Here is a 24949-nt window from a genome sequence, read left to right on the forward strand (position 1 = left end):
CAGAGAAGGCCTTTTTCTTTCTTGGGGAGTTGATCAGGTTTACTTGGTGTTAGTGAATAATAGAGTGGGTTTCCTTTAACCTCTCAGGACCTTGCTTAGTTTTGCTCTTCTCACCATTAGAGCCGCTTCTATGAAGTATACATTTATAAATCATTCTGAAACTTCTCGATCTCAACCTGGCCTTCCATTAACGCCCTTGAAGTGGAAGAAAAAGAAATAAGCTCTATGTATCTACCTAGGTGTTAGAGGAGGAATAATTTTTCAAGTATTGAAATATCTGATTAGCTGACAGCAGTCTCTGCAGTGTGACAAGGTGAATACACTGTTATGGGTACTTAGCATGACCTGGAGGTCTCCATCCTCTGCCCTGCGAGTTCTCTTATAGGTACTGGGGGACTCCAGGTTGAAATGGCGTTGTATACAAATAGGATCGAACGTGCTAACTTACGAAATTGGACTACTGTCTAAAGCGCGTTTGTACGCAATCTCTTAAATTCATAACTGCGTAAGAAAACATGGAACACTAATTTGCTGTTATTCCCTTGTAGGATATTTCATTAAGAGATCTATTACCCAGTGCTTCAGTCTCTTGATCTGTAAGAAGGTGACAGGAACAGGACCTATAGCCTAGATTTTTGTTGTGAGGCTCACATAGGAAAGTTTATCTAAAGCACTTAGAACGCTCCCTGGGACATAGTACGCGCTCAGTAAACATTAGTTGTTTTATCAATCAGTTCTGTGGTATAGATGTAGGATCATGATTGTTGAAATGTGGTTATAGGTTTTTCTGAAAATAAAATCTTCTTTTTCCCCTTACTGTATGTTCTCTGTGGTGTTGAGAAAATAAGTGGCCACCATTTTTTTCCAGGTGAGGATCAATTAGATATTATCAGGTAGAATGTCTTTTAGGACAACGACAGGCTCCTTGGCTGTGGAGGCCTGCAGTGGGAAATGAGGATTTCTTATTTTTGGCAGACTCTGCTTCCCTCTTCCTCCCCAGATCCTAGAAAGAGAATTTTCTAATTATTTGGCCTATAATATCCAAACAATAAGGTATTTCTTACAGAGATTTAGGGTATGTCTTTCCTTAAGCTGTGGTTGGGAGCCCATGCCAGCCCCCTAACCCACGCACCTACTGCTGAAAATTCTGGTCATTTAAGAGGTTCAGCTTCCTCAGCTATTGACTTCAGGCCAAAAGTAAAGTATGAAGTATTTAATCCCCTTCCCCCAAATCTTTCACTGGGGTGTATACCAACAGTACGACACCCTTGGTATTTATTGTGACATTTCTTGGAAACCCATGATACTAATGAGAACGTAGAGAGTCCACGGGGGAGTGCTGTGTCAAATGACTTTTTCATCATGGTCTTTCTTTCTGAAACTTACTCTGTTCTCTTTCTCTCTCATCAAACACTGTTATACGTGAATCTGTGATGTTTTGGAGGGGGGACCTTTCTGGCATAGCGTATTGATCAATATAGTGACAGGAAGATAGCCAACAATTAGAGAAAAGCCCCTCGGTATAATTTTCAGTGAAAAGAGCATCAAATGCCAAGTAGTAATGCTATTGAGGCATTTATTTTAAATTTGAGTGACTCTCCAGTCCTTCTCAATTCTTTTACCTCCTTTCCCCAAAGATGATTAGCTTATTGCAGTTTGCCTCCACAAGGAGATTTTTGTAGGTGAAAGAAAGGTTCTAAGGCAATTCTGGGCATTTGAGTGTAGTGACTATTGTAAAGGTAGGTGAACACGATGCCATGATGGTTAGATTTATTTGATAAGTTCAGTGTCAAAATGGGTGAAACCAGAAATTTGGATCAAAGTCCAGCTTAACTGGATTGACCAGTTACTTGAGTCAAAATGTTGGAATTGGTTTTCTCTGCAAGGCCCAACTTAAGTAATGTGCAATTGCCTGTTAATTTGATATTCTTGGGTATTTTTTTATTGCCTGATCACCTATCTTAATGCTCACAGGTCCTCTTAAATGACAGTAAAAATAACCCAAGTGGTTTCTGAAAATCTTAAGTTTCCCTCGAAGCAGAATGAGTCTTTAAGATGCCAACACATTTGAATGATGTTTCAGCATATTATAACACCTGCTGGGGGATAAACTGTGTTCACTTTATAATACAGATTGTAAACTATTTGGTACAAAGCTGTTTTCTTTACAGAGTGAGGCTGTTTGTGTCCTGTGTTGTGGTAATCTGCATAAAGTACCCCAGTGAGGCCCATTTTCTTGAATTCAGCTTCCACAGGGTTTTCATGTTTGGGGATATCTTTCCCTCCACACAGCGCTGTTGATTATTTTATACAGCCTCTGCAAGGAAAGTGGATAGCTGTGCACATAGCTTTGTTCATGAACATTCCTAAAGGAAGGGTATGAATTGACATCAGCCTTCACCGGGAAGCCAGATTGTCTTTCGTTAGGAGTAATTTGCTTCACATCCGATTCCATAATTACATTCCTCCCTCCCCTCCATGAGGGTAATTAGTTCTCAACTTTTTGTGGATAGGAAGAAGCCAGTACAGAGTTCCTTATTCCTGATTAGTGGATGAACTGCAGTCGGTTTTGTTTTTTTGTGTTTGTTTTAATCAGTGGAAATAAGCTCAGGCATCAGCCGGCAACATTGATAGGATGTGTTTGCAGTCACATGCTACAGATTCACTGTATATGAAATTCTCTCAGGCAGCCGTGGCCACATCAGCTGCAGGCCATCCCACCAGGTGCTCAGAGTCTGTCCCAGGTTACTCCAATATCGTAGTACCGGTCACAATCTGTTTGGAGTTGACCTTGAGCAACACACAAAGGGAATTCTGGCAGCGGAAGAGAATTGAGGATTAAGCACTAGTTTGATGTGAGAATGTGGATTTCTGAAAGCATACCAACCAGAGATTGTCCCCAAACTGAAGGAATTCAAAGCATGATGGGAGAACTTGACACCTCTTGCTGTAGAGTAGACTGCCATCTGGCTTCCACCTCCTAGAATAACATAGCCGAACTGGGTATAAGTACAGGGCACGCAAAGGGAAGGTCTCATAGAGCACCAGTTCAGCGAGGAACGCGTGTGTGCTCTTAACTCTTATGACTTGCACATATACTGTCACCTAATTAAAATAATGTTAATTGATTGCATGTATGCTAAGTGGGAAGTGTTCTTGGCGCATTCATTCATTCATCCTTCAAATATTTATTTAGTGCCTTTTAAGTGCCGGGACCCCTTGTAGGTATGGGAATACATGAGTGAACAAAACAGACAGAAATCCCTGACTTCGTAACCTTATGAAGCAGTTTTCAGACAGTGCTATAGCCCGTTTTATATAGACATAAAAGAATAGCCCTCGGACTATCACTGATTCTTTTACATTGTGGAAATTGACACTCTCAGGGGATATTACATGTCACATTGGATTGTACATATTGAAATAGTGATCCAGTCCTGCAGCAGCCCTATGAGGTAGGGACCGCTGCTGTCCCCGTTTTACAGAAGAGGGAACCAAGACACAGAGACTTGGTCGAGATCACACAGCTAAGTACTCTTGCACAGTGACAGAGCTGGCATTCAAACGCAGTTCCTCTAATTCCAGAGCTGACTTTCTTAAGTCTGATATTACATTGCTTCTCAACTTTGATACCAGATAGAAATTTAAAAATTAGTTTAGAGGAATTTAAGTAATGGAAAGGCCTTATTATGAGGCACTTTTTAGATAGCAGCCTATCTAGTCTACAGCAGATTCACAGAAGAGTATTCTTTAGAATAGTTTTGATTCTGTTATTTATGGTCCTTCAAGCTTTTTAATGTACTATTCATTGAAATAGTGATCCAGTTCCACTAGCTAGATATTGGAAAATTGGCTTATTCATGGTCTCATCTGATTTTCTTTGTTGGCCAGATTTGTAGCTAATTTCTGATTTGTATGGAAAGAATGGTAGGATTAATTGACTTTCTCCCATTAATTAAAAGAGTTGCCTGAATATAGTGCCTGAGAATTCCAAAAAGGAGATCTTCAGGGAGGCTGGTAGCGGGGATGGTCCCTTTTCTGAGCCTTTCTGCCATTGTTCCCTGTATCCCTAGCCCAGACATAGGGATGCTTTTCCATGATGGTCATTTCTTGTGAGCTTGTAAATATTTTCGGTTTGGGGTGGCATAAATAGAAAATTAAATTCTTGGGAAATCATAACCAAGGAGAGCATTTCATTTCCTACTCTTTGGCAGAAGTGCTACATTTTTTTCTGCCTTGTGTTTTGGCATACTTATATACATGTATTTTTTGCAAGAAAATTATCAAACAACTATAAAATTTCAGACATTTACGGGAACTGCCCTTCCTCAGTATGGACCAAAGGCTGGATTTTCACCACTAAACATTTTCTGTAAAAGCTGTTTTGTCAAGAGACAACTGAGTTATTTTCATGGGAAGCAAAAATGTATTACACAGTCAATGCCTTAAGTAAACAAAGTGGAATTAATATTGATTCTGTATCATTATGTATATTTTTAATTAACTAAAGAGCCCAGGGGAGGAAAGCTCATTTTCTTAAATGTCTTGATAAAAGAAATGACTAAAGTTTGTTTGTTTGTTTGTTTTTCTTCTAATCACACCACACAGAATAACTTTAAAATAAGGATTCTTTAAAGGTGATGTTAAGGATTTCACTTGTCGAAGAGGTCGTTATAAATGTAAGAAATTTTAGACTATTTTGTGTCTCTTGCAGATGAGGCTCTCTCGGGTATGTACAAAACGTGACATAATCCTAGCTTTTCATTTAGGCTGCCTTTGAGGCACATAAAGGTTAATGGGCTAAGTTATTGGAATATTTAAGAAATGGAAGATGACAGAATTTTTCATGAGATCACAGTATCTGCATCAAATTTCCCCATATACCCACTGTGGAAATACTGTATATTATGAAAGCCAATTAGGTAGAATGATAAAAATTCAGAGAACTCACAGAATTTTGTATGATTTTGCATTTTTATAACCCAAGAGCGGTTCAGAATTCATTCTTGAGGGGACATTTTTAGACAACTTGCTAAGGGAATGGGAAAATTGAGCTGATTACGTCAGGATTTGTCTTCATAGTGCCAAACACAGGGAGGGACATTTGGGATTCTGACCTCTGTCCGGATGCTGCCACATCTTAAGCTGTTGGGGTCCTGGAAGACACAGTCCAGCCATCTCTAGTGGGTCAGGCCTGAGTCACACCCAGCTTTCACTGACCCCCTGCAAGTTGCCAATAAAGTACACAGTTTGTCTTGTCTCAGAGAGTGAAGAGAAACACAAAGAAAAGGCATTAATTCCTAAGCTTTGTTGGATGATGATAAGCAGTAATGAATTACCGTTATATACCACCAAGTTGCCATGAGGTCCTTCCTGTACCCACTTTCTTGGTTTACATGTAACATTTGACATTGTTTTGCAGAAGGCTGAAGAGAATGCAGAGGGGGAGGAGTCTGCCCTGGGACCAGATGGAGAGGTAAGGGATTTTGCATCCGTTTCTGCTGTGTTCTGTTGAATGATACCCTGCCATACCTTGCTGCACCATTCTCTGTGTATACTGATTTTATTTTGTACTCTGCTATTCTTTTTTTTTAAAACATCTTTATTGGAGTATAATTGCTTTACAAGGTGTGTTAGTTTCTGCTGTATAACAAAGTGAATCAGTAATACATATACATATATCCCCATATCTCCTCCCTCTTGCGTCTCCCTCCCTCCCACCCTCCCTCTCCCACCCCTCTAGGTGGTCACAAAGCACGGAGCTGATCTCCCTGTGCTATGTGGCTGCTTCCCACTAGCTATCTATTTTACGTTTGATAGTATTTATAAGTCCATGCCACTCTCTCACTTCGTCCCAGCTTCCCCTTCCCCGTGTCCTCAGGCCCATTCTCTACATCTGCATCTTTATTCCTGTCCTGCCCCTAGGTTCTTCAGAACCATTTTTTTTTTTTTTAGATTCCATATATATGTGTTAGCATACGGTATTTATCTCTTTCTTTTTTTTTTTAACATCTTTATTGGAGTATAATTGCTTTACAATGGTGTGTTAGTTTCTGCTTTATTACAAAGTGAATTAGTTATACATATACATATGTCCCCATATCTCTTCCCTCTTCATCTCTCTCCCTCCCACCCTCCCTATCCCACCCCTCTAGGTGGTCACAAAGCACTGAGCTGATTTCCCTGTGCTATATGGCTGCTTCCCACTAGCTATCTATTTTACGTTTGGTAGTGTATATATGTCCATGCCACTCTCTCACTTTGTCCCAGCTTACCCTTCCCCCTCCCCATATCCTCAAGTCCATGCTCTAGTAGGTCTGTATCTTTATTCCCGTCTTACCCCTAGGTTCTTCATGACATTTTTTTTTCTTAGATTCCATATATATGTGTTACCATACGGTATTTGTTTTTCTCCTTCTGACTTACTTCGCTCTGTATGACAGACTCTAGGTCCATCCACCTCACTACAAATAACTCAATTTCATTTCTTTTTATGGCTGAGTGATATTCCATTGTATATGTGTGCCACATCTTCTTTATCCATTCATCTGTTGATGGACACTTAGGTTGCTTCCATGTCCTGGCTATTGTAAATAGAGCTGCAGTGAACATTGTGGTACATGACTCTTTTTGAATTATGGTTCTCTCAGGGTATATGCCCAGTAGTGGGATTGCTGGGTCGTATGGTAGTTCTATTTTTAGTTTTTTAAGGAACCTCCATACTGTTCTCCATAGCAGCTGTATCAATTTACATTCCCACCAACAGTGCAAGAGGGTTCCCTTTTCTCCACAGCCTCTCCAGCCTTTAAAGTTTGTAGATTTTTTCATGATGGCCATTCTGACCGGTGTGAGGTGATACTTCATTGTAGTTTTGATTTGCATTTCTCTAATGATTAGTGATGTTAATTTAAGCATTCTTTCATGTGTTTGTTGGCCATCTGTCTGTCTTCTTTGGAGAAATGTCTATTTAGGTCTTCTGCCCATTTTTGGATTGGGTTGTTTGTTTTTTTGATATTGAGTTGCATGAGCTGCTTGTAAATTTTGGAGATTAATCCTTTGTCAGTTGCTTCATTTGCAAATATTTTCTCCCATTCTGAGGGTTGTCTTTTGGTCTTGTTTATGGTTTCCTTTGCTGTGCAAAAGCTTTTCAGTTTCATTAGGTCCCATTTGTTTATTTTTGTTTTTATTTCCAACTTCTCTAGGAGGTGGGTCTAAAAGGATCTTGCTGTAATTTATGTCATAGAGTGTTCTGCCTATGTTTTCCTCTAAGAGTTTGATAGTGGCTGGCCTTACATTTAGGTCTTTCATCCATTTTGAGTTTATTTTTGTGTATGGTGTTAGGGAGTGTTCTAATTTCATTCTTTTATATGTAGCTGTCCAGTTTTCCCAGCACCACTTATTAGAGAGGCTGTCTTTTCTCCGTTGTATATTCTTGCCTCCTTTATCAAAAATAAGGTGACCACATGTGCGTGGGTTTATCTCTGGGCTTTCTATCCTGTTCCATTGATCTATATTTCTGTTTTTGTGCCAGTACCATACTGTCTTGATTACTGTAGCTTTGTAGTATAGTCTGAAGTCCGGGCGCCTGATTCCTCCAGCTCTGTTTTTCTTTCTCAAGATCGCTTTGGCTATTCGGGGTCTTTTGTGTTTCCATACAAATTGTGAAATATTTTGTTCTAGTTCTGTGAAAAATGCCATTGGTAGTTTGATAGGGATTGCATTGAATCTGTAGATTGCTTTGGGAAGTATAGTCATTTTCACAATGTTGATTGTTCCAATCCAGGAATATGGTACATCTCTCCATCTGTTTGTATCATCTTTAATTTCTTTCATCAGTGTCTGATAGTTTTCTGCATACAGGTCTTTTGTCTCCTTAGGTAGGTTTATTCCTAGGTATTTTATTCTTTTTGTTGCAGTGGTAAGTGGGAGTGTTTCCTTAATTTCTCTTTCAGATTTTTCATCATTAATGTATAGGAATGCAAAAGATTTCTGTGCATTAATTTGGTATCCTGGTACTTTACCAAATTCCTTGATTAGCTCTAGTAGTTTTCTGGTAGCATCTTTAGGATTCTCTATGTATAGTATCATGTTATGTGCAAACAGTGACAGCTTTACCTCTTCTTTTCCGATTTGGATTCCTTTCATTTCTTTTTCTTCTCTGATTGCTGTGGCTAAAACTTCTAAAACTATGTTGAGTAATAGTGGTGAGAATGGACAGCCTTGTCTTGTTCCTGATCTTAGGGGAAATGGTTTCAGTTGTTCACCATTGAGAATGATGTTGGCTGTGGGTTTGTCATATGTAGCCTTTATTATGTTGAGGTAAGTTCCCTCTATGCCTACTTTCATGAGGGTTTTTCTCATAAATGGGTGTTGGATTTTGTCAAAAGCTTTTTCTGCATCTATTGAGATGATCATATGGTTTCTCTCTGCTATTCATTTTTAAGTAAAAATAGTAGTACATTAGCATGGTAGAAAATTAGAATAGTATGAAAGGGTACACTGAAAAGTAATCTTCCATCTCAGACTGCCAATCAACTGATACTAAGTTTCTTATGTACCACTCCAGAAATTGTCTGTGCGCGTATAAGCATGTGTTTATGAATATACAGAATGTGGAAAAATCTTAAGTGATTCTATAATTACATTTTCCCCGTCGATGATACAGAAGCAGAAAATATGACCCAGTTTCCTTCATTTACTTTGAAATTTCATAACTGTAAGCCAAACAATTTGCGTATTTGGTAGCTTATTTTTTGCCATTTTCTGTAGGCTTACCCTGTAGCCTCTATTTGTAGATTCAGCGGCGTATTTCTAAATTTTATTTCCTAGTATTTTCAATATTCTGAATCACGAGAATACAGTGATTGATTTATTGGATGTTTTTTTCTCTGAAAACTCAAAAGTTCTTGGCCAGTGATTCACACGAGCAGGCATCCCCCCGGAGCGAGCGGGATGGGAAGGGCGTTTGTTTCAAACTTCCTTCTCCTTTCACAGATTCTGATTAATCTGCCTGGAGGATTGGGGTGGGTGGAGGGTTGTCTCTTCCCCTTCTGGAATTGCAGTGCACACGAGAAGTATTATGAATGTGAACAGCCTGGTGGCAGGAAAAAGGTTGAAACCACTATTCTGTGCAGAAATCTCTTGAACAATAAATGTTACTTAACCACTATAATTCATCACAAGGAAAGAAAAGATCAGGATAAATGTCTAATGTGTAAGAAACACTCAGTGGGCTGTTACGGGGGAAGAATACTATATATTAGAGCACTTAGAAACAACTCTAATTTGTAAAAACCCACCCTTACTTAAGCATGCCTCACATCAGTCTGTAACTAACAAGCACACAGGGAGAGATTTAACGTGTTAGTGTGATAGCTCTCTTATCTCATGTTGTCTCCTGGGAAAATAAGCTCCTGATCTTGGGCCTGTGACATACACTTTTTTTAATCTTAACACATGTGTTTTCTCTTTGCTGAAGTGGGCAAAGTAGATGTCTTACCTGGTTTGTTTTGAAATAATGTTCTGATTACATTCTGCTGTGCTCATTCAGTGTTTTTGCCAAAGTTCTAATTCCAGCTACAGTGATTTCCAGTTTTCTTTGAGGCAAGACACAAACAATAAAACAAGCTGCATTATAATAGTTCAAGATAATGGAATATGGTTTTTCCAAGGGAGATGGTAGCGAATGGTAGATTTCCTACTTTATCGCGTGAGCCTGTAGATGACCTTCTACGTTAACAGGAAGAAGCGTTGTCTTCACGTGCAAAGTAACGGTGTTCACAACCATTGCTTCAGCACACATAAAAGGAAAAACTGTCTGGAGTAAACCTTCTCTTTTTTGTAAGGCTGTTTTTGTGGATAATTGCTAATATATTGTTTCTTATTCTGACAGTGCTTTGTTAAGGGAGAAGGGGGAAAGAACCAATATTTTGGGGGAAGGAGGTGGTCATTTCCTATAAGATATTAGAAGATAACCTACAGCATACTGCTTTTCCTATCATTTTAATGTAACTCCAAATGAGAGTAATTTAGAAAAAATTCTTTGGAATTAATGGGTTGCCTAAACGTCTCACCTGGGGGCCTGCTCCTAGAAGTACAGTCACCCTGTAATCAGTAGCATTCATTTGCATAGGATTACTCCATTTTTAGGCCTTTTTAAACAATTTGTTCTCTGAAGTAGGTTAAGCACAGCCTCTGCAGTTTCACTTATTCTCTTAATTTTCTGAGCAAGCCATATTTCATTGAGAGTCTAATAACGAACTTCAGCTCAGACTTGGTCAATTTGCTAGATTTCCAGTGAGCAGAGCCTGTTGCTTTATCACAGGGCCCCATGGTTGGGCTTGGTACCTGGTGGTTTGGTTTTGGTTAAATGACGTTGTTTCTGCAGAAGCCAAACCAGCCATGATGAGATGATGCAAGTTACAGTACCTTTTCCTTTTTTTCCATTATTCTCTCTGAAACCATGACTTGGCAGCAGTCCTTATCTGGAGGGGATTATTTGGGGGTTGGGGGTTCTTAGCTGCAACTGACAGAAATCAACTCTGCCTGATTTAAGTAAGAAGGGAACATATTAATAGGATATCGGGTGAGTCATCGGAACTCTGGAAACCTGGAGAAGCTGACTGGGGACTGCGCTATTATTTCAGTGATATGTTACCGTAGTGTACCCTACAGCTGCTTAGTGAGGACATGGCCAGCCTCGGGAGTGGGCACAGCCAATACCACTGCACTGGCACTGCTGCCACTGTTGTCTGCCCTCCTACCAGTGTGCCTGTTGGCCCCCGCTTCCTTCTAGGTCCTAATTCAGAGCCTTGGTGAATGAGCCCAGCTGGTGGAGCTTAGGTCTTGTGCCAGTTCCTTTGCTGCAAGGGAGGCTGGTGTTTTCAGTTTCTTTGGTAGGAGGTGACCTCCCACTTCCCACCAGGACTCATCAGGTGATGAAATTTCTAATCGCGGGAAAGGGTTTCAAATGCTGGGCAAGCCAAAAGGCCGAGAAACATCCAGCACAGAATTGGGAGAATGTCTTAACCCGAAGCGGTGTTATGTCTTTTCTCCTTTCTAGCCCATAGATGAGAGCAGCCAGATGAGTGACCTCCCTGTCAAAGTGACTCACACAGAAACCGGCAAGGTCCTGTTTGGCCCAGAAGCACCCAAAGCAAGTCAGCTGGATGCCTGGTTGGAAATGAATCCTGGGTATGGCACTAAAGCAGAATTATTGGTGTTCTTTGACTTTTCAGGTTTTTGTGGTCCTCGTAGAATCTGGGAACTAAAATAGCATGACCTTTGCTGAACTGCTTAAAGTTATTACCTGCATTTGTATATAGAATGTGTCATATATTTGTGTATAAACACACACACACGCACACACACAGTTTTATGATTAAAAAGCTAAGCCTCCTCTTCCTTCCCACTCCTTTTCTTGTAGTTACGAAGTTGCCCCTAGATCGGACAGCGAAGAGAGCGATTCTGATTATGAGGAGGAGGTACGTCTATATCTCTGTTTGGAGTTCATTGGCTGGAAAGTTCACGGGGAAGCACCTGTGTCCTTCTGTCTCTTCGTCCTCCAGTTTTGGCCATCGGGTGACAGCTGAGGCTGAGGGTTTGACAGAGCTTTGCTGGTGCATGCCTAGTGGCACAGTGACCTCTCGGGGGCTCCTGGCGAATGTGGAAGCTTGGTGAATTCTAAATTTATTTGAAACCGAGAAGAGAGAAGCTGGCATTAAATTGGAGATGGTAGAAAGGTCTTCTGAGGAAAATTGGAGATGGATTACTTTGGGAAGGGCAATGCCATGCTTCTAAGTCGTTTACACTGAGGGCTAACAGCCTAAAAATGTCTGAAGTTCTTTAGTCCTTGGGCCTGTTTGAAGCTGTAAGTGTGGAAACTTAGACCAACAGGGCAACATGCACTTGGTTTCATGGGTTAATGGATCCTCTTGGGTTTTCTCTTTAAATGTGATTCTTCCTTGAATTCTTTGGATATACTTGTTAGCCACATTTGTCAGTCTTCTGGAATGAATACTCAATATATCCAGAACCTAAAATGGTAATCTTGGATACTTTTAAGAGAAATTAAGGAATAATAAAGGTATCTTTTAGATCAACTTTAAAATCCTTAACAATTACAAATAGAAGGATTAAAAGATTTTTATCTCCTTTATTAGAGCATTGTTAGCGTATAGTCATTAAATCTGGTGTTTACCAGTGTAGGGGAATCTTGGTTCCAAGGATGCCATGGCCAGAGCAGAGCAGCCTTACCAATGACAGCTCACCAGAATTTTAAGACCGTTGTTATTTTCTTCTGTTTTGTGGACCTGTGTTTTCTAAATTAATCTACCGTGGACACTTACTGCTTTTGCAAAGAGGAAAGATAATAGAAGTTACTTTTTTTTTTTTTTTTTTTTTAGAAAAAAAGCATGCTGTTAACAAGCAAATACTTCTGAAGGCATGCTTTATTTTATTTTATTTTTTTAATAGGCTACTCTTTCTCTGAGGTACTTGAAACTTACAAAATCAATTTTTAAAATGTCTCTTGTTTACTCGGATGAATGGGCCCATAAGCGATCCGTTGGAAGAATCTTCTCGTTGGGTCTGAGAGCCAGGGAGGGACAGAGATGAGGTAGAGAAGGCGGCTCAACCCACAGGTGCCCTCCTGAGACTGGCAACTGCAGACAGCTCCAGAGAGCTGGGACTAGAGTGAACTCTGACCTGGGGGTCCAGAGACCAGGTCCCCATCTCGTGGCGAGTCACGTCCCCCCTCGGTGCTCACCTGGATGTGAAAGAGCTGTGCCAGCTCCTCAGTTTACCCCTTGTGGCTCAGTGATCTGTGGTCGTAGATTTGATTTTCAACATTACTATCATGTCAGTTTGTATTGTTTCATTCAAGCCTGATGGAAAAGCGTGGTTCTCTTTAAGCCTACTTCTAAAGGAATTTCTCCTGGATCATCTGGAAAGATTCAGCCTTCAACACCAGTGGGTAGTAGTGGGCATTATGGGTATTTAGTGAAGCTTTTCCACAGGCCAGCAGAACGAAGTACACAGTTGCGAGGTGGGGAGGTGATGAATCCTTTGCCATGTTATTGACAGTTTTAATCTAAATAGCCAGAAATGTGGGCTGTGAAGTGGCCACAGAAAGCACACACAGAAGGCCACGCGCTCACAAGCTCCAGTCTCTCCACTGTGAAGACGTGTGGGACCATCAAAGGCCCACTGGCATCATCAGAGACAAGGACAATACTAAGATCCCTTCAGCTGGCTTTGGAGAGAAGGGTATAGAAGGTCACCAAGTTAGCAAGAGCAGATATGGTCTACGGGACTCTCTGATGACCAAATAATGATAGATATCCATCTTTCTGGCATGATTTTTACATATTTATTCTTGGGAGCAAGGGTTCCAGGGGATCCTCAGAGAGTTCCTTTTGTTCTTTCATTCAGTGATGTAAACAGCGATGGAGAGGTAGGTATTGCCTGGTGGAAGTAAGGGTTAAGTTTACGTCCTCCCTCAGTTGTGTGCACCTCACTTGTGAAGTAGAATACTATTCACTCTCTTTTCAGAAATCGCCAAGCCTAGGGATTCCCTCGTTAAAACGGAATCACCCCCATATCTTTGTTCCTTCCCCAGGATGAAGAGGAAGAGTCCAGTAGGCAGGAAACTGAAGAGAAAATACTTCTGGATCCAAACAGCGAAGAGGTTTCCGAGAAGGACGCTAAGCAGATCATCGAGTATGTGTCTCTCAGAGTTTTGTCTCTTGCAGATGCATTTCGTGAGGATTGCGCTTTATGGATTTTAGTTTAGAGAAGTTTGTCTAAGGAAGGAAGGCGACCTCACGCCCATGCTTCACCCAAAACGCCACCGTCAGAGGCCACCAGACTGTCCCACTGCTCAGCACCCCCCTTGCGCCCTCCCCCACTTCATGACTTCCTCGTTCCTGGGCTCCTCACGTGTCACGCGCTTCCGTCCCACGTGGAACCTGCCCCTCCAGCTGGCTGCCTTTCCCGCCTTCCTTAATGGCGCCAACACCCGCCCAGAACCCCAAGTGAGAAACGTCCTCGTTGCAGTAGCTTCTCAGCCACTGACTCCCCTACCCAGCTCTTTTCTTTTTATTAATTAATTAATTTATTTTTGGCTGTGCTGGGTCTTCGTTTCTGTACGAGGGCTTTCTGTAGTTGCGGCGAGTGGGGGCCACTCTTCATCGTGGTGCGCAGGCCTCTCACCGTTGGGGCCTCACTGTTGTGGAGCACGGGCTCCAGACGCGCGGTCTCAGTAGTTGTGGCTCGCGGGCTCTAGAGCGCAGGCTGAGTAGTTGTGGTTCACGGGCCCAGTTGCTCCGCGGCATGTGGGATCTTCCCAGACCAGGGCTCGAACCCGTGTCGCCTGCATTAGGTCTCAACCACTGCACCACCAGGAAAGCCCTACCCAGCTCTTCGCCTGTGTAGCTCTAGTGTTAAAAGAAAACTGTGGCAAAACACTACGCAAAATAGAATATTTTGAAGTGATGAGATTAAAAAAAAAGCAGAAATAGACATTCTAATATTTTCTCCTTTTATTCCAGGGCTGTGTGCCCACTTCAGGAACCTGTCTTTTATTCATCTGCCCCCAGTTTCTTCACTGAAGGTTTTCAAGACCCCCCTCAACGGCCCCTCACTGCCTGTAGAATAACTCAGTAGTTGGTTAACAAGACATAGAAAATGGAAGACGACCTCTCCTCTTTCCTATCTCTTTAATGTCACCTTTGGCCTCCCTATCACCTGTCTTCCAAGTTTTAGGCGGTGTTCTGTGGATAGGATTTATCTTTGTACTTCAAGGGCCTAGGACAGCTTCCCTGGCAAAGTGTGAACCTGCAGGTGTACGATTCACACTCATAGCAGTCCCTTGAGGTCGAGCGGGCCTGCGTTCAAATCCTGACGCCACCACCTTTCATGTGACCTGGGCAAATTCGTGAACCTCTCTCAGCCTGAAGTTCTCCACAGGCATGAAGTGGGGATGGTAACAACAACGTCTACCCTGCTTGCTTTTCGCGAGGATTACAGATAATATGTTTTAGCTGCCGGGCATGAAGTAGGTGATAAATAAAGCTCTACTTCCTGCAGCTGTTTTCGGCTCTCCATTCATGCACCAACTTCTCTGTGTGTGACTCTCCACTTTCTCTGGCCCAGGACAGCTAAGCAAGACGTGGACGATGAGTACAGCATGCAGTACAGCGCCAGGGGTTCCCAGTCCTACTACACGGTGGCCCACGCCATCTCGGAGAGGGTGGAGAAGCAGTCGGCCCTCCTCATCAATGGGACCCTGAAGCATTATCAGGTAACTGGCGTGGTGTGTGTTTTCTCGGCAGGTCTCAATCTGTTACCTAATTTTGATGAGAGTATGTTGTGCGCGTGCCCGTTGCTGCAGAGAGTTGACCATGGCAAACATTTGGGGTTGCATTGCTTCTAATATGGCGATTCTCTCCCCTGTGCCCGTAATTTTTGTTTTAGAGTGTTCCAGTTTACCGTCTTCCCTAGAGCGTACCCATTTTCTCTTCTATGGCTTTGGGATGGATTGTGTTTTCAGAAATCCTGGGTTAACTTTTGGAACCCCTTTACCGTGGATCTCTTTGGAGTGGAAAACCCAGCCACATTCTATGAGTGTAGGGAACATCTGTGCCTCTTTTTTGAAGTAAATGAAGTATATATTTCTTCAAAAATGTCAGTGGTGTCTGTAGTTTAACACTATGGACTCAGCTACCTAGGAGTTGCTATCTACTACATTTACATGCTTTTTTTTTTTTAAGACACATTAGAGTGGTGAGCATCCCTGCTTTGATGAAAACTACGCTGTAAGCATAACGTGCGTTTCATTTGACCTGTCTAGAATGAGGTCAGCTCCTGTCTTCTACCTCCTTCTACTTCACAGTGTTTCCCAAAGCGTGTTCCTTGGAACATTTGTCCCATGAGATAGACCTCCAAAAGAAAGGGAAAAATAGGTTCTGTGGTTAAATAAATATGGGAAATACTGTCAGATAGAGCTTGGATTACGGTATAATTTACTATTCCAAATTTGGATACTTATGAGAATGAACAGTGGCCCTTATTACTGATCATAGGTGTCACCCAGGACTTCTCAAGCCAACCAGACATCTGGGCACTCTAGCAATGACCCTTCTTGGTAATCCATGGTGTGTGTCAACACACGCATGGGCTCTGCAGAAATAAATGTGTAAACTCTAACTGCATATCAGCATCCTGCAGTGAAATATCTTTCACTTCGTATTTCCCAAATTTCTCTGACGACCAAACTTTCTTTTCATGTATCATATACCTGTTCACATCCTGTAAAATTAGGGCCCTTTGGAATATACTTTAGGAAGTATATGCTTTAGGCCAACAGTTCTCAAACTCTCTGAACTTGGATCCACTAAACTCCTAAAACGTGGCAGTGTGTTGGCTGCCACTGCATCAGGGTGAAGGATACAGAGGCCACTACTACAGTACTGCCTTGATTTGTGTTAAAGTGCCAGCAGTTTACACCCACTACTGCTTTTGCATCATCCGTGCAAATGTCAACACATTATAAGAGGCAAATAATACCTTAGTGTTAATAAGAAAATCATTTTGACCTTGTGGATCCCCTGAAAAGGTTTTGGGGACCCTCAGGAGTCCCTGGAGCACACTTTGAGAACCACTGTTCTGGCTGTAGTAAGGTCATGTTTTCTCCAAAGACCATGCTACTTTCATGAAGTTCAAAGTTGTTTTCATCTGATTTGGCCCACCTGACATAGATGTTAACTTGTAGTTGGTTCTGATGAACTCTTGTATGTCTGTATATGGCAGGTGCATCGTTAGATTACTCGTGAATAACTTTTAACGCTACATTGATTTCCTCCTGCCATCCAGCACCTTTGAAAGCATTCTTTGTCACTGTCTTCTCAAAGCTACCTCCTCCTACTTCCATATGTGAATTTTTTTTTTTTTTTTTTTTTTGCGGTACGCGGGCCTCTCACTGTTGTGGCCTCTCCCGTTGCGGAGCACAGGCTCCGGACGCACAGGCTCAGCGGCCATGGCTCACGGGCCTAGCCGCTCCGCGGCATGTGGGATCTTCCCGGACCGGGGCACGAACCTGTGTCCCCTGCATCGGCAGGCAGACTCTCAACCACTGCGCCACCAGGGAAGCCCTCCATATGTGAATATTATGGCCTTCTTCCTCTACTGGGCTGCTGTAGATTTCCTGAACATACCTTACTCTGCCCGCCTCTGGGTTTTTGCTTCATGGAGTTTCTTCTTCCTGGTCTCTGACCATCCATATCTACCTGATGAAATCTTCTTTATTTCTCACAAACCAACTGAAATTGTGGCTCAAAGGCTTCCCAGATCGTTGTATCCATGAGTATGCTTTCTATCGTCTTGCTCCTTGACAAGTTTTTGTATTGAAAATAGTTACTTAACCTTGACATAGCTGAGGCCTTCCTGCTGCTTCCTGGAAAGCCACGTAAGCTTGGCTCAATACCCAACCCCTCCAGTTCCATGGTCTAGGAAAGTCCAAATCACTTCCCACTTTTTTTGTGAATTTCTAGTCCCCTCTGCTGCCAGTTTCTGCTTCTGTTTTATCTGGGATTAAGACAGATGCAAAATTCAGCCCCTTTGCCGATTTTCATTAAAAAAAAAAAAAGAAATCCACTACCACCTTAGCTGAATTTCCTAAAGGTCTGGTGCTCTCGGAATCATGTTGCAGGTGTGCATCTCCTCCCACCCACCACTAAGAGTTCCCGGCATTCCCCTTCTGCCCCTGTGTCTTTTGTGCATCCCCGTGGGACCTCTTTCAGTTCCTCTCATTTCTTGGTGTTGCTGCTCCTCTGCAAAAACCTTTAGGATGATTCGGAGTCTTGCATGGTATGAGGCACCCTAAGTGCTTATCCAAGTATTTCTTCAAACCATTGCAGTACTCTTCCCAAGAAAAATTCTGGCCCATACAATTTTATATGTATGACACTGGCACTGCCAACCACGTCTTGGTGCGTGAATGGCTTACCGGGTCCTCTGACTGCAAGCTTCTGAAGGGAGGCGTGCATGTTACATACCTAGGTTTCCATCTGCTCTAGCTCCTTGCGTGGTCCATTTAACAAATACTGAAAGTAAAAGAATCACTTGCTTTGTTTTTACATAAACCAAATTAAAATTAACATTTCCCTAAGCATAACTTCATTAGCAAGCTAAATTGACTTTAGCAATTATATACAGATAGATAGATAGATAGATAGATAGGTAGGTAGATAGATAGATAGTAAACAGAGAGAGAGAGAGAGAGAGAGAAAGAAAGAGAGAGAGAGAGAGAGAGAGAAATACGATCCTATCACTTAAACCAGAATCTGTGATATGGTGGTGGAAGGGAATTAGTGGTTGGAGAGGGAAGTTGAACAATGTTGTATTTTCACCCAGACTTTCTTGTGTTTAACATGGAAATCCAAAACTGTGTCTCTGGTGCTGTGCTTTTGTTCTTTAAAAATATGTTGAACATGTTTCCAGGCAGTCAGCTGCCCTTGGGGAGCACTTACATTGCAAGTTTCCATGTGATGCCTGGGAGCTTTCTCCGCCAGGAAGTGCCCTCCTGTGGGCCCAGCAGGTGCCCCTGGCTCCCTGGTCACTCTGCGTCCTCGCTTGAGGGGATCCCACCCCGGGGGGCCGGGAGGCTCTTCGTCACCGAGAAGGCTGTTTCTAATGACCTGTGATCTTCGTGCCAAACCTGCCTTCTGGTTTGTTTTTCTTTAATCCTCATGGTGGCTTTTTGTGCTTGGAGTGGTTGGAATGGATTTTCGTTTGGGTTTTCTTCATTTATAATAATTCTAGAATGTCATGTACTGTGAAATGCTAAGTAGGGATGAACGGCAAAGCTGCTTAAAGTCCCCCCAGTATGCTCCAGCCCATCACTTCTAAATCTGATTAGCACTCAGCACCTGCCAAGCATCAGGGGCGATTACAGGCTCATATATGAAATTCTCTTTGTGTTGGTGCTTCCCGTACTTTCCTACTGTGGGAAATCCAACGTACAGCACCGAGGAGTTAAGAAGTCGCAGCCTCACTTGCTTTGTATTAGTATTAATTACCTGTGCAGATCTTGGATAATTGAAGCAATTACTCTTCATTTCAGCTCCAGGGCCTGGAATGGATGGTTTCTCTGTATAATAACAATTTGAACGGAATCTTAGCTGATGAAATGGGGCTGGGAAAGACCATACAGACCATTGCACTCATCACTTATCTGATGGAGCACAAAAGACTCAATGGCCCCTATCTCATCATTGTTCCCCTTTCGTAAGTAAAGCCATTTATTCTGCAGTTATCTTTCTTTATGTTGGAGCTTGCCCTATTCATAGTTTGTCCTTGTTTTTCCCTTAAGGCAGAATTGTAACCTGTAGTGGGATTATCAAGAGCATATAATCCGGATTTAGGTTTTCTTTTCCCACCCTTTGATTGGCTGCATAAGCACAGGATGAAGTGATTTTTTTTCAGCCCTTAGCATTGCGGTCTACACAGCCTGCACACTGTGCAGTGGGTCTCATTCTTCATCACGCCTAAAGTGGTTCATGAAGCTGAAAGGTTTTGATTTTTTTTTAAGATTTCTTTGATTTTTTTTCTTTTTCCATTTCCAAAAGTTTATATATATATTCAAAAATTATGTATTCTTAAATCTTCCTTCAGTGTCCCTCTTAAAGCAGAATCTAAATCAAAATCGTAACTATGAATTTTGCATTAAACCGCCCTCAGTACTCGCAGTTTATCTGCAGTGACTTTGTCACTTTGTAAGGATGGGTCTTCACTGTTAAATTCCCGGTGCCTCGCCCACTGCATGGCTCCTCGTGGGTCTTTGGTGGATACCCCTGAGGGAAGGGATACCTGTTCAAAACCGCCCTCCTTGGATGGGAGTGTGTCTCTGACTGTGGGTGTGAGGTTGCAGTTCTGTTCACTGAGATCCTCTTCTAGATCTCAGTGCTAATTACAGACTTGGGCCTTGCGAAAAAATATTGTTTTAGTATTTCCTTCAAACTTTGTCTAAATGAGTTATTTACAGACCTCTTTAATCCGTATTATTTGAATCCGTGGAACTTAGACACCCTTTCCATATTATCTACATCTTGAACATATATTTTGGGTTTTATCTGTGTTTTGCATGTTCTGACTCATATGTTACATTGATGCTTTCAGGGATTTTGCCTTTTAAGGCATTTAATATTTTTCCCCTGCCCCCTCTTGACAGATTTATTTAGTATGTTCATGTGCTTCTGTCGTTTCTTTTTCCTGACTCAACTTTTCTCTGAACTTTATATGGCTGTTTCTGAAGAGTCCCCAAATCACTCTGGTAATTGCTGTTTTTCAGTATTAAAATTAAGATGTTTTTCGCCATCTATATTCATGCATTCTTTAATTTTTTTTCTCTTATGAGATTTCGTGTGAATCCACAAACAAACTTGTCATGCTTTGTGGCGGCTTATTTCTAACTTATCTCTTATTTCCACACCTTTAAAATGAATATGCAGTTGAGCTATTTTATATTCTCTAGCCCCTTTCAAGGTGAGACCTAAAAGTAAGAACGTCTTTTTAATCACAGATTTTTATACAGATGTCTCTCTGTATTTTGTTTTCTTTTGTTCTATAGGACTCTATCTAACTGGACATATGAATTTGACAAATGGGCTCCTTCCGTGGTGAAAATTTCTTACAAGGTTTGGAATCCTGTATTTATTTTTTGCTTTTCCACATTTATATATAGACCCCATTTTCTTCATTCCCTATGCACATCTGTGAACTGTATCTGGTTGTAAAGTTTTGTCATGTACATCATGTACTGAACAGTGAGAGTTAATCATCCCAAGAAGATTACTGTAATAAACCATAATTACTTTCAGATAGGGAAACGCAGAAGAAAATTGTTAATTATCATATTGCGAGGTTTCTGATGAGAGTAATACAAATGACAAATATCACACATCCCGCGTGCTGCTGCCATGCCCACTGTTCCTGCAAAGTTAGACAATTACCCGGGCGCCTGCTGGACGCTCCTGTAGAAATGGAGCCTTTCAGCGGAGCAGCGGGTTCTCTGCCACCTTGGGGTCACCATAATTTCCTTTTCTTTCTCCCCCGCTTCCCTCGGTCTGCAGTGGGAAAGCTTCTCCGTAAAGGTCTGAAAAGTGTCCAGACGTGTGAGCAATTTTGCCAAGCACTTTCTTCCTGGATAATGGATCTGTATATGATAATTGCATGTATGTGCAGTCCTTAGTCACATGCCTGGGCTCCATTAAGCCTGAGTAGTGAGAGACAACGCACGCCTCCTTCCATCGGGTAATATACATCTGTATTTTCTTCCCATTCAGGGCACCCCTGCCATGCGTCGCTCCCTCGTCCCCCAGTTACGGAGTGGCAAATTCAATGTCCTCCTGACTACTTATGAGTACATTATAAAAGACAAGCACATTCTTGCAAAGGTATGTTTAAAAAAATTCTCTTATCTCTAATTATGGACTATCGCAACTGGAGTGTAAAGTGTTCCCCAGATTATACTCACTAGTATAATTTGCTCCTTAGATGGCTGGTCTCTCTCTCTCTCTCTCTCTCTCTCTCTCTCTTTTTCAGTCAGATGTATTTTGGTCATGCGTTTTTCATTTTATGTATGCTGGGGTTTTTTGTGTTTTATTTTGGTGGTGGTTGTATGTCACTGATCCTGGGACTCTTACCTACCCTATCCTATCATAGTTTATGCACTTGCATCTCTTAAAAAAATTCACCTGGGGGCTTCCCTGGTGGCGCAGTGGTTGAGAGTCCACCTGCCGCTGCAGGGGACGCGGGTTCGTGCCCCGGTCCGGGAAGATCCCACATGCCGTGGAGCGGCTGGGCCTGTGAGCCATGGCCGCTGAGCCAGCGGGTCCGGAGCTTGTGCTCCGCAGCGGGAGAGGCCACAGCAGTGGGAGGCCCGCGTACCGCAAAAAAAAAAAAAAAAAAAAAAAAAAAGAATTCACCTGGGTTCCTTCAACTCTTTTTTTCTCTCCAACAGCCCTGAACGTCGTGCTTATGGAAGAAATAATTGTTTTTGTTGCCCTGGGATATTGTCAGCAGCGTAACGTCATTTCTCTTATGTCTTTGTCTCTCCAGAGATGAGTAGGCATTTCTCCATATGGTCTTCTCCATATGAACATTTATCCCAGCTGCAGTTTTTGTGCTGTTCCTGTTTTATGTTTTTCCTGGTGAAATAATGGGCTATTATTGTTTGAATTACTCTGGGCTCTTTCTGTGACTATTTATTTGGAGCCGGGAAAGAGTCGTTTTCTACCTGTGACCTACATGTCTGCTAATTTGTATGTCCTAAGTTGTCCTTTAGCCAAAAAATAGAATTTTTTTCTCCATTTATATCATCTTGTGTCCTAATATATTCATGTAGAATGATGGGAGTAGTTTCTGTCATAGAGGAAGCATGAAAACTTAATTTTTTTTCCTTTAGTAATTTCTTTTACCCTGTGGTGTTTTGAAAGCACTATAATCTGAAACTAAGTTATGGTCAGAATCGAACAGAATCACTGTTTCTGGGGTCTGTTCTATCTCTGCATTAAACCTTTGCCCTGGGAACAGAGTTCTGTTCATGGCCTCCTAGGAAATAACATAGAGGAAATGGGCTCCCAGGGGAGGTTTGTTTAATCCTTGAGACGGCACCAGCAACAATGCTGTGTTCCTCTTCCTCACGCTCCAAGATGAATTTGGCGGTGTCAGGAATGACGTGTTTTCAATATAACTGTGGGAATGTGTTTGTACATTTGAGATCCTTTAAAGAAAATTCATATCATGTCTTCTGCCTATGTGTTTCAGAATTCATCAGAGACGCCTGGTAACGAGGTGTATTGCTTTTATTTGTCACTGGAGAAATGAAGCTCTAGAAAGGGGTAGTCATTTTTTTCTGAGTGCAAGACCTAATTAGTAGTAGACCCGATAGCAAAATCATAGGCCTCTGATTCCTTGTTTATTATTTCAGAAGCTAAGTTAGGCAGGGAAGTAGATTTAGAATGTTGACTTAAATACATTTTTATCTCCTGGCCTCTTTTCACGCTATTGGTAACTTTGGGACAATTGATCGTACAACTTTAATTATCCTTAAGCAATTTTCTCAGAGGTAGCAGAGGAAGGAAAAAAAATTTAAAAACTCTGGGAGTTTCTTTTACCCGAACATCCCAGCCTGACTGATGATTTTATTCCTTTTCCCGGGACTTCACTGGTGCTTCTAATGAGGAAGGAGAGGACTTTACAGAACGCTTTGCCGTCTCCCTCCTCTCTAAGAGCTTTGCAGCGGGATCCAGGGACATCTGAGCACCAGATGCTTTTCTTGGCCATTGCCGCTGTTTTGTGGGGAATGGATAGGCTTAGTGGGATATTCCTCATTGTTCTCACTTTGAGAAACAATGACCTTGGAGAGGGCTGAAGGGTCACATGTGAGAGGGGAAGGGGACTGTGTGTAGACTTAGGAAGGAAGATCGTGACATATGGTCACATTTTTAATTTTTGAAGTGATAGTTATGCTGGTGGAATATATTGTGTTTAACTCTGAAGTTTTGGCATAAACAGAGGAATGCTATTTTAGCACTGCCCTCTCTGCCAGTAAGTCTCTCCTTTCATTTTAGACATCTTGAAATTGGGGTCCTAGACCTGGCAGGTAAGGAGTATGTATGAACTAAGAGAGTCCGGGTTGCCAGATCTTCTAACGTTTTAAAAGAAGCTGGATGTCCAGATTTTTATGTGAAATGTTCCAATTTTTAAACGTTAGCAACTAAGTTCAAATTAAAAAAAAAAAATTAACAAAAAAAAACCATGAGCCAAACCCTGAAGGTAGTAGTCAGCCAAGGCAATAGAAAAAGGGCACGAAGCCAGAGTACTTCCGCTGCAGGTGCCTGCTGACGCCATCTTGGAGAAATCAGTCATTAACCTGTGCTTCAAGTGAGGAGCTATATTCTGTACTTACTATGAGCAGAGGTAACAGAGCCATTAAATCCGGCATAGCTGACATGACATAACATTAATAGAAGGAGTATTGGATGGGGAGACACAGGAGCTAATTCTGGCCCAACCATTTCATTCTGGGCCCAAGTTTCCGTCTCTGTGAAAGGGTAATTTGGAATCACATTCTATCAATCCATTCCATTACTACGTAGTGCACGATGATCTGTCAGGTATGGGAAATAGACTGTTAAGATTCTTTTATGCTAAGGAATCTCATGTCATAGCTTTTACCAAGCATGAGTTCTTTGGTTTTCCACATCACCACTTGCCTCTTAGAAGCAGTTGTGTTTTCCCTTGTTCACCGCATGTTGGTCCTTCCTCTTGTGTTATAGATTCGGTGGAAATACATGATAGTGGACGAAGGCCACCGAATGAAGAATCACCACTGCAAGCTGACTCAGGTTCTGAACACTCACTACGTGGCCCCCAGAAGGATCCTCTTGACCGGGACCCCCCTGCAGAATAAGCTCCCGGAGCTCTGGGCCCTCCTCAACTTCCTCCTTCCCACGATTTTTAAGAGCTGCAGCACATTTGAGCAGTGGTTTAATGCTCCATTTGCCATGACTGGAGAAAGGGTACTGGCCTAACTTTTGTTTTTCCCGCTGCATCACAATGAAATGAAATGAAAAGACCTAAAGCTGAGAACACTAGAGCCACAGAAAACCCATAGGGTGGTTTACAGTGTTGGAAAGTATCAGGAAGCCAATCGGTGGATGTGTATGTTCTCACTCCAGGGATATTTTTCCATCCAAAGAAAATGGATCTAATAATGGATGTAAGATCTAGGATCTAGGGTGTCCTAATCCCATTGTCTTTTGCCAGTGTGTTAACCAGGCCAACAGAGGGTGTTTCTGGCTGGTGGAGTGCTTAACTGCTACAGGCCACAAGGAGGATAAATGCAGAGATATTTGTTCAATCTATTTAACCACAACTCAACCAACCG

General features: G+C 42.0%; 1 protein-coding gene across 5 annotated transcripts in view; it reads left to right on the forward strand.

The window, feature by feature from the left end:
• Positions 1-24949, forward strand: part of SMARCA2 (SWI/SNF related BAF chromatin remodeling complex subunit ATPase 2) — a 172854-nt gene that overhangs the window by 47341 nt on the left and 100564 nt on the right. For all 5 annotated transcript variants that reach the window (XM_060014673.1, XM_060014674.1, XM_060014675.1 and 2 more), the window contains exons 10-18: positions 5423-5476; positions 11063-11193; positions 11426-11483; positions 13619-13719; positions 15154-15301; positions 19121-19284; positions 20627-20693; positions 21342-21452; positions 24339-24581. In XM_060014673.1, coding sequence (XP_059870656.1) covers positions 5423-5476; positions 11063-11193; positions 11426-11483; positions 13619-13719; positions 15154-15301; positions 19121-19284; positions 20627-20693; positions 21342-21452; positions 24339-24581 — 1077 coding nt within the window. The remainder of the gene's footprint in view (positions 1-5422; positions 5477-11062; positions 11194-11425; positions 11484-13618; positions 13720-15153; positions 15302-19120; positions 19285-20626; positions 20694-21341; positions 21453-24338; positions 24582-24949) is intronic.

The sequence above is a fragment of the Delphinus delphis genome, chromosome 6 (assembly GCF_949987515.2).
Source record: "Delphinus delphis chromosome 6, mDelDel1.2, whole genome shotgun sequence".
NCBI classification, from domain to species: Eukaryota; Metazoa; Chordata; class Mammalia; order Artiodactyla; family Delphinidae; genus Delphinus; species Delphinus delphis.